This window comes from Xiphophorus couchianus, chromosome 13, assembly GCF_001444195.1.
Source record: "Xiphophorus couchianus chromosome 13, X_couchianus-1.0, whole genome shotgun sequence".
NCBI classification, from domain to species: domain Eukaryota; kingdom Metazoa; phylum Chordata; class Actinopteri; order Cyprinodontiformes; family Poeciliidae; genus Xiphophorus; species Xiphophorus couchianus.
In genome coordinates this window covers 7,358,533-7,374,741 of record NC_040240.1, presented here as the reverse complement: position 1 = coordinate 7,374,741, position 16,209 = coordinate 7,358,533, and the positions used below count along the sequence as shown (strand labels likewise).

The 16,209-nt window shown below is 37.5% G+C and overlaps 1 protein-coding gene across 2 annotated transcripts in view; it reads left to right on the top strand.

Moving 5' to 3' along the window:
- Positions 1-16,209, top strand: part of adgrb2 (adhesion G protein-coupled receptor B2) — a 270,453-nt gene that overhangs the window by 172,339 nt on the left and 81,905 nt on the right. For both annotated transcript variants that reach the window (XM_028035469.1, XM_028035468.1), the window contains exon 17: positions 14,272-14,398. In XM_028035469.1, the coding sequence (XP_027891270.1) occupies positions 14,272-14,398 (127 nt within the window). The remainder of the gene's footprint in view (positions 1-14,271; positions 14,399-16,209) is intronic.

Sequence of the window (16,209 nt, the reverse complement as noted above, 5' to 3'; positions counted from 1 at the left end):
CCCTAACAGGCCCATATGTCGACACCATCTGGCCACCCAAATCGTTGAGCCTAACAACCCCCCCTTCCCCGGACGTGCCCATCCCTTCTACCAACTCCCAACCTGTTTTCTTCATTCTTGCAGAGGGTTGTGCTCCTTTCATAAAAATTCTTGCTGCAATGTCGATTTAAGAAATTCATCAGATTTATTGACACTAAAGCATTTTTTTCTATGTTCTTGAACTAAGCCCATAAATGAGAGAAGCAGAAATGTATGAGAGAATACAACCTAGTGACCAGCATTGGTGGTGCATTGTAAACATTTGTAATTCATATATTTGATTTGACAATTAGACTTTGACTCAACACTCGGTAGTTTCTTCAAATTCTTCTTTCCTCACCCAGTTTCTCTCTGCTCCACTGAAATTGATGACTCACCTGATCTTAGCTGCAGATCTTATCCTTGCCTCTGGCATCTCCCCGATTTAACCGTGACTCTACCTCAGAGAAGAATATCTTGGTGGAGCCAGTACTGTGGAAAATCTTTACTGTTTTACAATCAAAAACATAAACATGTGGAGTCTGCCAAATTATGTTGTCATTTATTGGGACTATTTGCTTTTGTTAGGTAAGAATAAGATTTGGAGTTTCAGCAACAAACATGGCAGATAAGTTTGTGAAAAAGCATTGCTTGTCTTCTGACTCTGAGGTTAGGTAAGATGAAGAGTCTGTTATACTGCAGGATATGCAGCATAGACTGAAAATGTTGTGGAATTTACTAGTGACTAGAAATAGGTCATCTTTCATTGTGTATAACTGTAAATCCATAATGCAGATGAGAATCGCAGGTCTTTCAGTACCCGGTGGATGGGATCTAGATCTGTTGAAAATGAGATTTGGATCTCAAGGGAGTTTACCTGGTTAAATAGAGGAAATAAAACAATTTAAAAAATCCATCCAAAACATAAGACCCATCAGAGTTGGGGTTAGAGGTAGTGCCGGTTAGGTGGTGTTCTAATACTGACCAATTCTTGTAAAGTTAATATAAATGAATGACACACATGTGGGCTATTTTTTTCCTTTTGCCAAAGGGATGTTTTGTTAATTTTCATTTTAACAAAACATCCCTATGTTGTCATCTTCACAACATAACATAGTTACTTTACTGTGCTACAAAATTGCACTGGAAAATATATAACAATGCCCCTTAAGTATTACCATCATATTAGTGTGAGATTAATTTTTAGGAGTGCCAATAAATTTTAGAGTAACTTTATAAATGTATCCCTTGTGTTAAAATTCCTTGCATAAGTGATTAATTCATCAGCTCAGTCGGTAGATAAGCTTGAAAGGAAGACTAGAATCTGTCTTTTAAGTCTCACCCAAAAATATTTTACCAATATCTCTTTATTCCTGCATCAGGCATAGATTATTACTTGTAGAGAGTCACTCAGTCTGACTGAATTTAATGTAATCACCTTCAAAGTAAGAAGACCCTCTGATATTATTATACCAGTCTGGATGGGATTCAGCATTATGTTTGACATCTTTGATATTTTTATCAACCCTGTGTATTACATAGTTCATGTGCGCTAAACATGAAGCTTGGCTTTTTATTCCAAAATATGTAAAAGTTGCAGTCATCACTTTATTATAGTAGGCATTAATTTGTGTTGGGTCAAATCTTCTTTGTTGATAAATGTGCCGGTATTTAACTTTGGCTGCAAAGTTTCCAATTTGAGCAGTAAAGTAATCATAGACTTAGCACATTAAGTATTCTTTCCACTCATTACATACACTTAAACACGCACACACATGCAGACTAACACACTAAACAGAGTAGCTGCCAGGAGGAGGGGGTGGATGGATGATACGGCTTGCTCCACTTTTCCATCTGACAGAACACAAGGGATCAAGACTGTGTCAAACAGCGAGTCAGCACGGCAAGAGGGAGTCGGCCAGTGGGGCTTATGTGCGCTCTTCCTCCATTGGATATTGCAGACACGGTCAGGCTCTCGGCTCATTACGGTTATCACAACAGTTTGTAGAGAAAACGTCACTCTGGAGTAAATGGAACTCTCCGACATTAGGGCACGGAGGCTTGTCAAGAACTTTGGTTTGGGTTTCTTGTGGTGGTTGCAAATGTTGAAGATAAGTCAAATTAGCCATGTACAAAAGTGGAGCTTTGGTTTTTCTGTGGAAGAGGACCACATGGATATGTGCTAGTAGCTTTGACACAAGGAAAGTTCTGCTTTTTTATGTGGCTGCAGAAGTTATGTGAAGATGCTTAGTATATTTGGTCGTATCACAAAATTAGCAGTCTTGTCTTTTACCAAACAAAATGCTATTGATTGTATCAACATGTGACCAGTGGAGGTAGAACACTGTAACCTGCTGCCAAGGCACGCTTAGACCTGAGACTGCAGCTTTAGTTGAAGATGAAGGTGTAGGAAATCTGTATTGATTAGAATTCCAACTTAAAGCCAGAAGAGAAGAAGATGAACTTTCTCCCCAGGTTTGTGGAATAAGTTTCATCTTCCCTGTTGGATCTGAGGAGCTTAAAAGTAAGTAACCTCTCTGAATCTTACGGTCTGTTATACATAATTGGTTCAACTTCTGCACTGCAAAAAACATATAAGATCTTTTATGCAAGGGTCTGCTGAATGGAGTGTTTGCCATGTTGATTCATTATTTATATTTTCTTTAGTCCTTTGATGATGGTGGAAGAAGAGGGCGCTTGTTTCTTTGGGTATCCCAATTTGAGCCTCTGGCAAATGCTTGGAAAACAGTTTCCTGAAATACTTTTTCATATGAAGTCATACAAACCCTGCTAGCTAAAAAAAAATAAAAAAAAAAAAACAGAAGAAGAAATTGCAAGCCTTTTGGATTATTTTCTACATCCTTGTCGGTAATTCCTTATTACTGGAGTTATCATTTCTGTAGTTACATTGGATGTCCTTGCGAACTGTTACAAAAACATACCATAAATGGCTGCAGCCAAGACAGGTATCTCTGCATTTCCTGTTAGCTCACTTGTTTGAACACCAGAAGGAAAGTTAATCCCTGGAAAGAAGCTTATAAATTAGCCCAGGGCTATACCAGAGAGCAGCAGATTGGGACAGTGGAGGTCACTGACAAAGCATTCTGAGCACACAATTCGAGGAAAGGAGTGTGTGAGGGAAGGTTTTGTGTGGGAGATCTCACGTGACATGAGCCACAAGAAAGACAAGGAGGATTAAACAAGGACACTAGGTTTATCTCTAATGCAGACCTATTTGAATTCTTACTTCTGTGTAGCACAGCAGCAAACTAATGGAAAGAAGTTTTTATCAGGCAAAAATAGCCTGAATATACTTAAAGGTATCTCCTTAGGTTGTTGAAGAAACAAAACTACTCAAACATATCTGGCCCTATGCGAAAAAGTGCTCATCCCCTTTACTTAATGACCGTTTGTGTCACCCCGGTCAGAGACAATTGTCATCAGACATTTGTGAGACCTTGTAAGTCAGATAATAAATCTTCAGCGATTTCTAGTAGAAGGCAGAATTCATGGTTCCATCAATTATGGCAAGTCATCTAACCTCCTGAAGCATCAAAACGTCCCTAGGCAACCTTACTACTACCATCAAGTTTTACTGTTGCCGTGATATATTTCTGAAATGCGCTTTTAATTTTACCCCAGATCTAGCTGGATATACACCAGCAAATGGGTTCTACTGTTTGTTATTAATCCTCTGAATATTTTTCCAAAAGCCTTGAGGAACATGTCGCTGAGCAAATGTGAGCTGGCCCTTTGTGGTTTTTTTTGGTTTTTTTTGGTTAACAGGGATTTTTGCTTTGGAACGCTCTCATAGAGGTAATTTTTGTCCAGTCTCTTTCTAAGTATTTATTTTGTCTTCTCCTGATGATGTTCTCCTGGGAGTAATGTTAACAGGCCACTCTTATAAAGGAAAACCGCCCTAATAGTAGTTCACTGAAATTCCAGCTGTAGAACTGGCTTTGCAATCCTTTCCGGGCTGACTGATGTCGGCGACCTTGCTTCTTATCTGCTCTCGTTTCTGGTGATAGTGAAAATGTGTTGCTTTTTGAGATTTTTTGGACCGGATTGTAAAACAGGTTTGAAATTACAGTAAGCGAGTTTCCGAATAAGTCTGTGAAGAGGGGGAAAAAAACCACGAGATCTCCTTTGATAACTATTTAGCGTTTGAGTACCCACTTCGGAGATAACATGTATATACTCATAAGCTGTAAAATCTTTTCACATCCACATCGCATCATCCTCTCTATAATCTTGCAACATGTTCCTCCGGTTGCGAGATCTGTTCTGGACAGTGGAAGACTGGGAAGCTTAGTTCCTACACAGCAGATATCTGGGTCAAATACATTTATACATTACGACACACATCCATACACGGGAATAAAATGCTCAAGTAAGAAAATGGACATTGGCCCCTGTGTGATAGGAGGCACAAAAGGTTGAGTAAGTACAAACGATTTGTATCATATGAAGATTCGCTTCAATGCTTCCTTACTATATTGAGAGTAAAAATGGGCTGAATATGTATTGCCTCTGGTGAATGTGCAGTTCAGCACTTTGGTAGTCATAGTTAAAATGTCTACCCCAAAAAGGTTTCTGTGAGCTGGAGGAAGTATTTTATAGAAAACCGTTTGTCTGTTCCGACAGACGCGTACAGCTGGTCATTAAAATTTTCAAGAAGTTATGATATGCTGGTTCACATGAATACTCCTGCCTATTTTAAAAAGGAATGAACAAATAGACTCATTTGCTCTTTGCCTTACAAGTAAAAACATGAAAAACCTTTAATCCAGATTGGACATTTATGGCGTTGCATTTGCCACGTTTAGAGAATCTGGGCAAACAAAATGACCTTCTAATTGTTCTCTAAACGGCATGCAGATAATCACAAAACAAATTTTAATTTCTTCCGTTCTGTGACTGTGAGCTAATCTGTTTGAGAACCTTAACTTAAAGACCCAATTAAAACCCTTTTCTAAATTGGGGATCAGTTCGAACACATTCTTTTGTCAGTTTAATTATAGGGAGAGATGTGATGGCAAGCACACGCAGCTGAAAGGAACTGGGCCAGCCTTTTACTTTTTATATGCAATCCCTTGTCTCTGCTTGTTATCAAGGAAAAAAAAGTAAGGGGATATAAGTGATAGCCTTCTAAAATTGTGTAACCTCTCACTTAAGCTCAATTTTAAGGCCTATTTATGCTAAAATGAAATGCTGTGGAATGACCCAAACCTTACCGTAGAAGGTCTCACTGGTAAGTCCCAAATGTTTATTATTTAACTTGAGCACACCTTGCATGCAAAGTGTTTTTGGGGATGTTTTAATTGATAGACCAAGTCAAAGTAGTGCATAATTGAAAAGTAGAAGGAAATCGATACATATTTTTCGTTTTTATCTATTTTTACAGGTCTGAAATCTTTTTTTGTGGATTTCTAATAAGCCCCTCTAAGTTTCACTGCAAATACAGCTGCAATTATTTGGTGTGCATCTCTACTAACTTTACTCAGCTTAAACGTCGGTGAGTTTTCTTTGCAAAATTGCTCAATCTCAGCCAGATTAGTTGGTGGGTTTCTAAACATCAATTTGCAAGTCCTACCACAGATTAATCATTGCATTTAGACATTGACTTTAACTGAACCATTCTAGCAGTTATGCTTTAGTTTTCTTCCACAAGTATCCTGTATTTAGCTTCATATATTTTCCCATCAACTCCATGTCGTTATTTTAAAAGAATCATGGTGCTGCCAGCATAATGTTTTACTCCGGACATGTACTGAGTACGTTTTCAGCCACACATACACATGTTGACCAGAAGCTTAATTTCGATCTAATATAAACAGAGCATTTGTAAATAGGCTTTCTCATAACTTTCTTCTTGCAAGTCTTCCATCAAGGTTGGATTGTTTAAAAGCTGACCTATTCATTGGTGGAACGTGATTTCATATACGGATGCACAAACATATTTGGGTTTTGTACTTCACATATTTTAATTGTAGAAAAGTTTGAAGACCTTCACAATGGATGAAATTCCAATAAATTTTGTTGAAGTTTGTGACTGTACTGTGACAAAACATGAGTAAGGTTAAGGTGTATTGATACTTTTAATTTCAAAATAGTGTGGCAAAATCCCCTTACGGAAAATGCATTCTGATTAAGCTCCAACACCTAATTTCTTGTATTATTTTCCTTCTAAGGCCATTTTCTTCCATAATCCTTAAAATCTTTCACCTTCATACCAACCTTCCCTCTTGTCCTGTTCATGACTGTTCAAAGCTAGTGTTTCCACTGTGAATCACTCTGTTTGATAAAAATACAAAAAAAGGAATGCCATTAAAACATGAGCTTAGACAAAATCTATTGCAGTGCTCTCTATGTCACTCATAGGATTGTGTATTGAATATTAAACCTGGTCGCGCTGTCACCTAAAGGCCTTGGCACGAGTGGAATTAAAATAATTTTTTTTTGTAATTCTAACAAACTGCCTTTAATTTCCATTCTTATTTCCAACTAGGCATACAATTCATCTGTCATCCTCAGCTGCTTTCTTTAAGGCATTGCATGCTGTTTTTCATTTTGTCTCTTCCGTTTATTTATTTATTTCTTGCGCTTGGACTTCTGGCCAGAAGCAAAAAATTAAAAAAAATGTCTTGGACCTATTTTATAAAACCTAACACATTAGAGATAGTGAATGCACTTTCAAGTGATATTTCAAGTTGTATTTTGAAGTCAGAATGCACAACTAGCCATTTCAACATTCCTTTTTTCTTGCAAACTCTTTGGAGTATGAATACATGCATATATCAAACCACACTGTAAGAGTAATTTGTATAACCGTCATCACTCTGACTCCATCATCCCCACAGTGACAATAGTGCTGGTTGAGGCAGTATCAATCTATTGGGATGCAGGAAATAGGATATAGTGAAATATGAATACAGCAGACATTCTGACTAAAAATCTGCTCCAAAGTACTCTTGACCTCAGACTGGGTAACAGTTCATTTCAAGTCATAATTTTAAAAAAGACTTGACGGTGCAAATGCCACCAAAAGTGGATCAACAAAGTATTAAACAAATGCTGTGGGTAATTGTGTAAATGCGATTTCTTGGTTTTCTATTTTTAACAAATTTGCAAAACACTCAAACTCATTTCCAAATTTTAATAATGAACTATTTGTGTCTAGAATGACGAGGAAAGTGATTCATTTAATACTATATAGTATACTATACTATACTCCCATCTGTTATAACAAGATGTGGAAAAAGTGAAGTGATGTGAATACTTTCTGGATGATGTAAATACTTTCTGGATGATGTACTGTATCACCCAGAAAGTATGACGTGAATACTTAATGAATGATGTAATAAATAATGAATCAACATGGCAATAAAAGTTTTTACAACTTTTGTTATCCTTTGCCAGACTTGAGAGGAACTTATTTTTGTTTTTCCTCTGGCATCATCGAAAAGCTTTCTAGATTTACATAATAGCAATCTGACACACTTTAAAATTAAAGACAGTATCTGGTTGGAGATAACAAATAAGACGCGCTCCAGGTGTGACAAATCACTGACATTTAATCTGGAACTGATGATGATTTTCAGCTTTAAAGATGTGATCAATGTAAAACTGTGCTTGCTTTGTTTTTGGGCAAATTTGTTGCAGTATATCTCAATTCTGGTGAAAGCCACACAAAAAAAAAGTCATTTGCCATTTCTTTCAAATCCTCACCTTCATGTCTTGGCACTGTTTAAAAGAAGATCAAATATTTTCTCATTCAAATGTAATAAAAATGCCAACTATGAACTTTATAGATGACTGTGAAAGGTTGCCTTTGACAAACCTCTGAAGTGACACCACTGTTGAAATTTGTATGTGTGAGAGAGAGATGCAGAGGTGACTTTTTTCAGTTTAATTCTTTGCATTAAGAACTTTAAGTATTTTAGAAATTCAAATCATGTTTAGCTTTCACTTTTCATTCTACTTTGATAGGAGGGAATTGGCTTTCATGGCACTGCCCTTTCAATATGAACATTGTGCCAATTCATTCTCAGCAGACAAAAGGTCACTTTGTGCTGTTGGTTAGGAGGTATATTTCCTGTTTGTTTTGGGGGGTTTTTTGAATAGCCACCCCAACATTTTGCAAACAATTAGGAGACAATGAATCTTTTCCATATGCACATTTTTCTGTTGACTGAAAACAGTTAACATGCATCAGAATTTATATTTGCCTTGCTTGTCACCGTTAGATCTGTTATACCTGGTTTCTTTAATTATTGTTGTTTAGCTACAGTAGTTTACAAACTGAAACACTTAACAGATCGATCTTAAAAATAAAGAATATTATCAGAAAGATAATTTATTCCTGTAATTTAATTCTAAAAGGAACATTTTATATGGATTTTTTTTTTAACACATTGTGTATGATTAACTTCAAATTAGTCTCTAAAAAACATTTCCTTATACACAAAATTATTTTTATTATAAAAATGTTAATTTATGGCACATATAACTTAGGAAAAATAATGCCAACTACTGCCTCTGTTCAAAATCCTAAAGCCACAGAAGGACATTTAAAAAAAAACCTCTCAGCTCTCACAAGCAACTGTGTTAATGGGAAGTTGATTGGAAAAAAAAAAGTGTGGTTGAAAAACATGCACAAGAAACACAGGCCAAGCCAAAACCTTGAGAAGATTGTGACTTGCAAGCCACACCTGGGCTGAGGAGAAAATAGTCTGAAATATTTCTCAGTTGTTCAGTCTTCATTTCATGTAGAAAAAACAATTAGGATTTCATTTTGAAAATTAAGGTCCGGACAAAAATTGTAGTGGCACAGAATCCAAGATTTTTGAGTTTCAGTGTGAGGTTCCCACTGTCACTGATTACTTGGGGTGTCACGTTATTTGCTGGTGATGGTCCCATGTGTCTTATCGAGTCCAAAGTCATCACAGTCGTCACTGCAGGGCATTTTATTGCACTTCATGCTCTCCTCTTCATTTTTCAGCAAGACCTGGCAACTGCTCTCACATCGAAAAAACTATCATTACCTTGTTTCCTCAGCCAAATTGCCAGATATAAAGGCTTGATGAATTAATATATTACGTGACTGTCACTTTTTGAGCTCAAGAGCTTATAAAATACACATTTAGTACATGTCTAATACCTATAGACTTTAATCATTGTCTGTATTTAACTTCCTCAGTCGATAGATGAGAGGCAAATTACTATGTTGCCACTTCATAGAGAAATGCAACCATTTACTCACAGGAATCCATTCATGCATAGGGAGAATTCCAGGGTTTTAGTTCAGTTGTCACAAATGGAAGAAACAAATGTGTATTTTAATCTTTCTCCATTAGCTAAGCCCAGGTTGTAATCCTCAGAGTCACCGGGTCTCGAAGTGAAAGCCAATGTAGTGCAGGTCTCCGTAAGAACAAAGATTAATCAGTTTTGTGGACGACATGACGCTTGGCTAAATTCCAAGCCCTAATGTTACCGATGGGCACCAGAACGACCAATCTGATTAGACTAAAGAAGATGAGTTTGAATCTTATGAAACAAAGAGGGGATTTATTTCTTATACTTCTTGTTGTCTGAAGGGAGCTCCTGGAAAACTCCCTGCCAACACCAGACGGTGATCTGAAAACACAGCAGGCCAAACACTGGACAGGGACGGTCCTCACTTGCATGCTCAATAGTGTCTGCAGCCATGTCATCACATTCACAAATGTATCTTTTCACTCTGTTTGTCTCTCTAGTACATTTTCTCTGACAAACACAATGACACATACACCACCACACACCATGTTGCAATGTGTCAAACTGTCACTGCTGCGACTGGGTTTTCAAACCTCGGGTCTTTGAAGTGCACTGTGCTCAGATCTCATTATCGACATTGTAATTTGAGTGCCAACCGCGTGGATTGGTGTGTGCGTTATGTCTGTGGGAAATCTGTCATATCAGGATCCCTTTGGTAGTAACAGTGCAGTAGCTCCTCCCATGCACATGATGCACAGTACATAGTGCAGCAAGTGGCCAGAGGGGCCACCAAAAGAATCATCATAACATTTTTCACTAAAAATGCACAGAGCATTCTAATAGATACAGTATAACAAATATGTAACAAATTTTCTCCAGAAAAAGATGAATGTTCACCAGTGTCCTCTGTTGTGCCTTACCTTCCTCACCTCTCAGTGGTCTGTTCTTTTGGGCTTTGATCTAAAGTTTGCCAGACACCTGTGTTTGAACAGTAAGGCATCACGTGTCGGGACGGGGAAGGGAAAAAGAGACGACCAGGGACTGATGCTTGCTCACTTGCATCACACCGTTTGTCTCCCCCACTTTCTCACCCTGTTCTCCAAAGGAGCCTGCACAACCGAGCTGAGTGTGTGCGACTCTTTGTCATAGCTGGCAGGGAGAGAAACGGAATCATCAAAACTATTTTACTGTTGTTGACTGAAAAAAGAAATGTTGGGTTGTTGCTTTCAAGAAATGAAAATAATAAATAGCCATGTGAAATACCATCTTCAGCGTGTCGTGGTTCAAGAACGAGTAACTTTGAACAGATTTATTTAAAAAACTGTTTTTTTAATAGTCTGTTAATCTAAAATAATTATTCAAATTAATGTGAAAAAGTTTGCAGACTTTAAGCATTTTCTGATTTTATTAATAGCCTTCTCCAAATTAATTTTACCCAGAGAAAAAACAAAATCCATCATAATTATATGGACACTATACCCAAAAATTCTAATCAAGTAGGAGGACATTAAAGTAGGAGGACATTAAAAATATTTAATACTTGATACTCATTACCAAATGTCAAAAACATGATTTATAAAAATGCTAAATCCTGGAATGATGTAGGGCTGCACAGTGGTGCAGTTGGTAGCACTGTTGTCTTGCAGCAAGAAGCTCCTGGGTTTGATTCCTGGTCTGGGGTCTTTCTGCACGGAGTTTGCATGTTCTCCCTGTGCATACGTGGGTTCTCTCCGGGTTATCCGGCTTCCTCCCACAGTGTACATGAGTACACACAGAGTATGTGTGTACATGGTTGTTTGTCCTGTCTGTCTCTGTGTTGCCCTGCGACAGACTGGCGACCTGTCCAGGGTGGACCCCGCTTCTCACCTGGAACATTAGCTGGAGATCAGCACCAGCACCACTCCCAACCCCACTAGGGGCAAGGGTGTACAGAAAATGGATGGATGGAATGAAGTATAAGATGAGTTTGATTGTAGCAATGCCAATAGATGGTTCAACCAACTTTTTGACGTGATGTATATACTGTATATATATATATATATATATATATATATATATATATATATACCTGTATATATTCCTAGTGTTCAATGTAGTTGGTTCAGTTTTAAGCAGAAAAGTTTAAACATGAACATGTATCTCCTAAATTGTAGGTAAACCGTTCCCCAACAAGGGTTCAAACTTACTGATATACTTTACTGCGAAAAACAGAAAATCCTCAAAAATTTCAAAAACATTGTGAATCTGAGGCCCCTTAAGAATCTCCTGTGGTGTTACTTATTGATGTACAGGCAGCGGGTCTGGACTTGTTTGGGTGCGTCACATCGATTCTCACTCATACTCTAGTGTGAGAATAACACTGGGTCACCCTCTTCAGTCACAGTTCCTTGAACTGACCGTGAACTTTTTTCACCAAAGTTTGAGTGCATCATACGCACACAATCCTGCCAAGTTTTTGGAAAGCAAGCAAAGCTGTTCCCTTTAACTTTCAACGTCTTTCAGTCTTTTCTCCGTGTGTCTGAGGGTTTTCAGAGACACAGGGGCAGATCAAACTAACCAATGTCACTGAGAAGCGTACTTCTACTTACAGTTCGCTGCTGATATTATTGTATTTCAATAAGATGTGTAACTTGTGTTAAAAACCAAAATATTTCGAAAGATTATAGGTGCATCTCAGTAAATTGGAATATTGTTGATTAATTTATTTCAGTATTTCAATTAAAGAATTCCTGAAGGAAAGTAGCGCACAAAAGGACATTGCTAAACAAGCTTGCTGTTCAATGTACAATATCCAAACAAATCAAAGAAGAAAAATAGCTTACTGGAAACTAAGTTTTGTGAGATAAGAGTTTGGAATAAATCTTAATGTGCATAATGAGACTAATTTTTAAGCTCTGTTTTTGAATTAAAATAGATATTTGATATTCTAAAATGTTGAGTATTAGCACCTGTAGTATTCCGTACAGCAGGAACACCAGCAACTTCATATTTTATTAAATGTTGTGAACCCTTGAAGTTTAAATGATGTCCAGAAAAAAACCCCATTTTGCTAAATAAAAGTGTGGCTGGTGTGACACAACAATTTTCTTTCTGCTTTACTCTGTGGGGACTCATTACTATTGCTAGCTCTGAAGGGGGTGATTATATTCTCCTCTAAAGCATTTGCACTAAAATAACAGGATACACGATATTGTTCACAAAATGATTTGATTTCTGCTATTTTGCTTTATAAATAATAATAATAAAAAAGAGAGAGTGAACAAAGTGAGCGAACACAAACTGTATTTTGCTGATTAAAGCGGGAACGAAAAGCTGTTTACCCGCTTTCAGATCTGAACCATTTTAGCTTGTGTCATTCTTATTGCACCTTTTCATGATACGATGGAGACAAAACAAGGGAAACTGTTGTTTTCTTACACTCAAAGCACAGTAAAAAGAAAAAAAAATCTTTTAACAAATTAAATCAAAGAATTCCACTAGCATGACTTGTACTCTGTTTCACCTCCCTAAGATATCTGCTTCCTTTTGAAACACCCACATACTGAAATCAGAAGATATTGCAGCATCGGTTGCGTAAGTTCTTTTTAGTTTTTAATGAGCTATAGCTTGCTAGGTGTAATCACCCCCAGTTTCTATACGGTCAGATCGTGTTGCCTTTTTGCAAGATAATAAACAAAAAAACAAACGGTCACTGTGTAACCTTGTGTTTCGTCCGGTTGGAGATGGACTGTTCCCTGGGAAGCCAAAGTTCACATGAGTGCAATCTTTCTGAAATAAGTGTTTTTAGCATTTGCAAAGCTTCATCTTTTGCGTATTTTACATGAAGTTTCATAAATGGAACATCCTGATTAAATTAAACATCTTAATTTTAGTTAGGGGCATAACAGTAAATGAGGCATAATGCTAATGCATTTCAAACTTTTCCGATTTTCTGTTGTTTTTATTTTTTTCAAAATTATTAAACTTTATTGTATTATATCACATCCTAATGAAGTTCAATAAAGTCTGTGGATGCAGCTTGACATTAAGTGAAAAAGTTCAAGAGGTAAAAGTATTTCCCAAAGCACTGTAAATTGATTTTTTGCATGCAACTTGAGCAGATTAGATTGGTGGTCAAACATCTGTCACAGGTCTGATCTACTTCAGCTTGCAAAAAAAACAAGAAGAAAAATAAACTGTGAGGAAACGTTACTGTAACACAAAAACGTAGGCCCCATTGACCCAGTCTTGTCTTTGCCTCCAAATTTGTTTCCGACTCTCCCTGATGGGTAGAAACAGAGAATATCCAGGGTTCAATATAAGGTCAGTGTGAAATGTGAACTTTGAGGATAATTAGTTCAGTGACGGCCTTATTGATCAAACTCTACATTTTGCCTTCTGTGAGGAGCATTTACAATGAAGTAAAAATGGTGATGTAGAGAAAATAAAGGGAAGGGAAGCAAAGCTATCAAATGTACAACGTTCTATTAAGGGAGTTTCTGTTAGCTTGCCTCAGAGTGTGTCTGTGTGCCAAAGCAATTGACCGTTTAGTGCCGTCTGACCTCAGTGCATACAGTTTTTTTTTTTTTTTTGTCAACATGTACCTGATGTAACATATTTCTCCTCAAGGTCTCAATTCGATTTCAGATCCATTCAGTTTTTTGTGGACCTTAAGGTATGAAATGAAAAGAAGAAAAGGATGAACAAAGATGTAAAAGGAAGTGTAAAAGCAGCCAAGAGCAACAAAAAAAAAAAAGAATTCCTTATGCATTCAATACAAACAGAGAGAATGGACGTTTCATTGTAAATGGGCCAATCACTTTACACTGCTGTGTAAAATTAATGAATTTGAGGACCTACGTGATAGAGTGTCGGTCGACTGAAACGTTCACAACTGAAACACACACATCATCATGTTCCAGTTTCACGATTGTCTCATTGTCACTGTCTCTTTCCTATATGATATCCAACCCCACTACCCCTCTCTGCCCCAAACCCCTCCCTGTTTTCTACCTCCAGGGAAGCTGGCACAGAAAACTGGGGCACAGAAGGCTGCCAAACGCTAGCATCAAACACTGTCCACACCAAATGCCTCTGCAGCAGGATATCCACCTACGCCGTGTTAGCGCAGCAAGCTAAAGACCCGGTAAGTCGCCGGTGCATAGCCTGATGTACTCTGCGGGACTTTGAATGAGGCTAATAAGGCCACCATTACCAGGGGTCGTATCAAGTTTTTGGTGCTAGAGATTTTGATTTAGCAGATTTTCCAACCAGACAGATTTTCTTACAGGCATATGGCAGAGTGCTGCGAAAATGACTTATAGGTTTTGATGCAATGTCACTGTTTTCTGGCAAGAAAGCTGGCGCAGTTTGAACCGTGCTGTCTGTTTTGGATTTTTTTTTTTTTCACACTCCTACATGTGGTGCCATTTTTATCATTATGTCTATACTTGTCCCATGTGTTGATGCTGTTGATTATACTACTTTTTTTAGTGCAAACTTAATAAAGGTCAGGTTATTCTTTGGTGAGTTATTCCCCTGTGACAAGAGAGAGGAGAGGTGTCAAACAAAAAGACCTCAAGACATTTCCATGTATCAGGATGTGATTTTTGCCTGTAGCACTTGCACCTGTGTTTCTATTAATATTCTAAGTGGCTGGAGATTGTACTTGAAATGCTTAAAGAAAGCTCTTTAAGATGTTAGGGGGTAATGCATGCTCCTTTTTTTTTTTTTCTGTGGAAATGGTCATTTGAATACTCAACAGCTCTATGTTCGCCTTAACTATATCACACAGTATGCCGTTACCTCATTTAGCATAAAATTATCTATTATTCCTACCGTTTACCCCCATAGTGCCCCGTCCTATTTTTCCTAGATGTCATCTGTTGCTTTTTACCTGCTGTTTGAATGTATGTCACACCTCTTCTGTTCTTATGTAAGCGTGGGAAGGTAAGCCAACATGCATAACATGATCTACTTACTCTATTTTATTTAAAATCAACTGCTGGTAACTGCTTAACTGAAATGTCCCTTGTAGCTTGCCAAAACTTTTAAACTGACTTAATAAATAACTTAATAAAAGTGATGGACTGACTTTTAGCTTCCACATCATGACGGTCCATCTTTTCTTTTTTACTTTTTTTTTTGACTAAATATATTTCCAAGTGGCCAGCTTTGTCTTTGTTGATTACCAGCTGTAGTACCCTCTGAATTGCTTTCTTCACCGCTTTTGATTAAACATAGATTAAGTTAATAATTATTTTTGGATTTTGGATGAATTATGTCTCTAGAAAGTACAGAAGCAGCCCTTTTGAAAGTTTCAAATGATATATTTTTAGCAACTGACTCCAGTGATTGAGTTGTCCTTTTGCCTCTAGCTGCTTTTGACACAGTGGACCATAGGAATGATCTGTTTTCATGTCTGGATCACGGAAAAGCTTTGGATGGATGTGAACTTCTTCGAGTTCAATGAAAAAAAAAAAAAAAGAGAGAGTGATTTGATGGTGTTTGGAAGCTCTACTGAGACCCCTATGTTGATGTTGGTGCCCTGGCCCAATGTGTCAGCCAGAAACAAACCCATATGTCAAAGCGGATGCTGGTCTAAAGTTTAAAAAAATCACATCGGAGCAGCTGTCGAGTCCAGCTTTTTTTTTTTTATTTAAGGGAACTGGCGAAAATAAAACCAATTCTTTCACAGCAGCATTTCCGAGCTGTAATCCACGCCTTTGTTGCTACTCAGCCCGGATTACTGCAAACACACTTTATAAAGGAATCAGTGGTTCCTGTATCTCTCAGCTTCCGAGGGTGCAGACTGCTGCTGCACGTTTTTTAGCTGCACAAAACTTAGACCACATTTCTTCCATTTTTGCCTCCCTGCACTTACTGTCCATATATTTTAGGATTAATTTGAAATGTATATATTTGTTTTTAAAGATCTTAATGGCATTGTGAACGCCT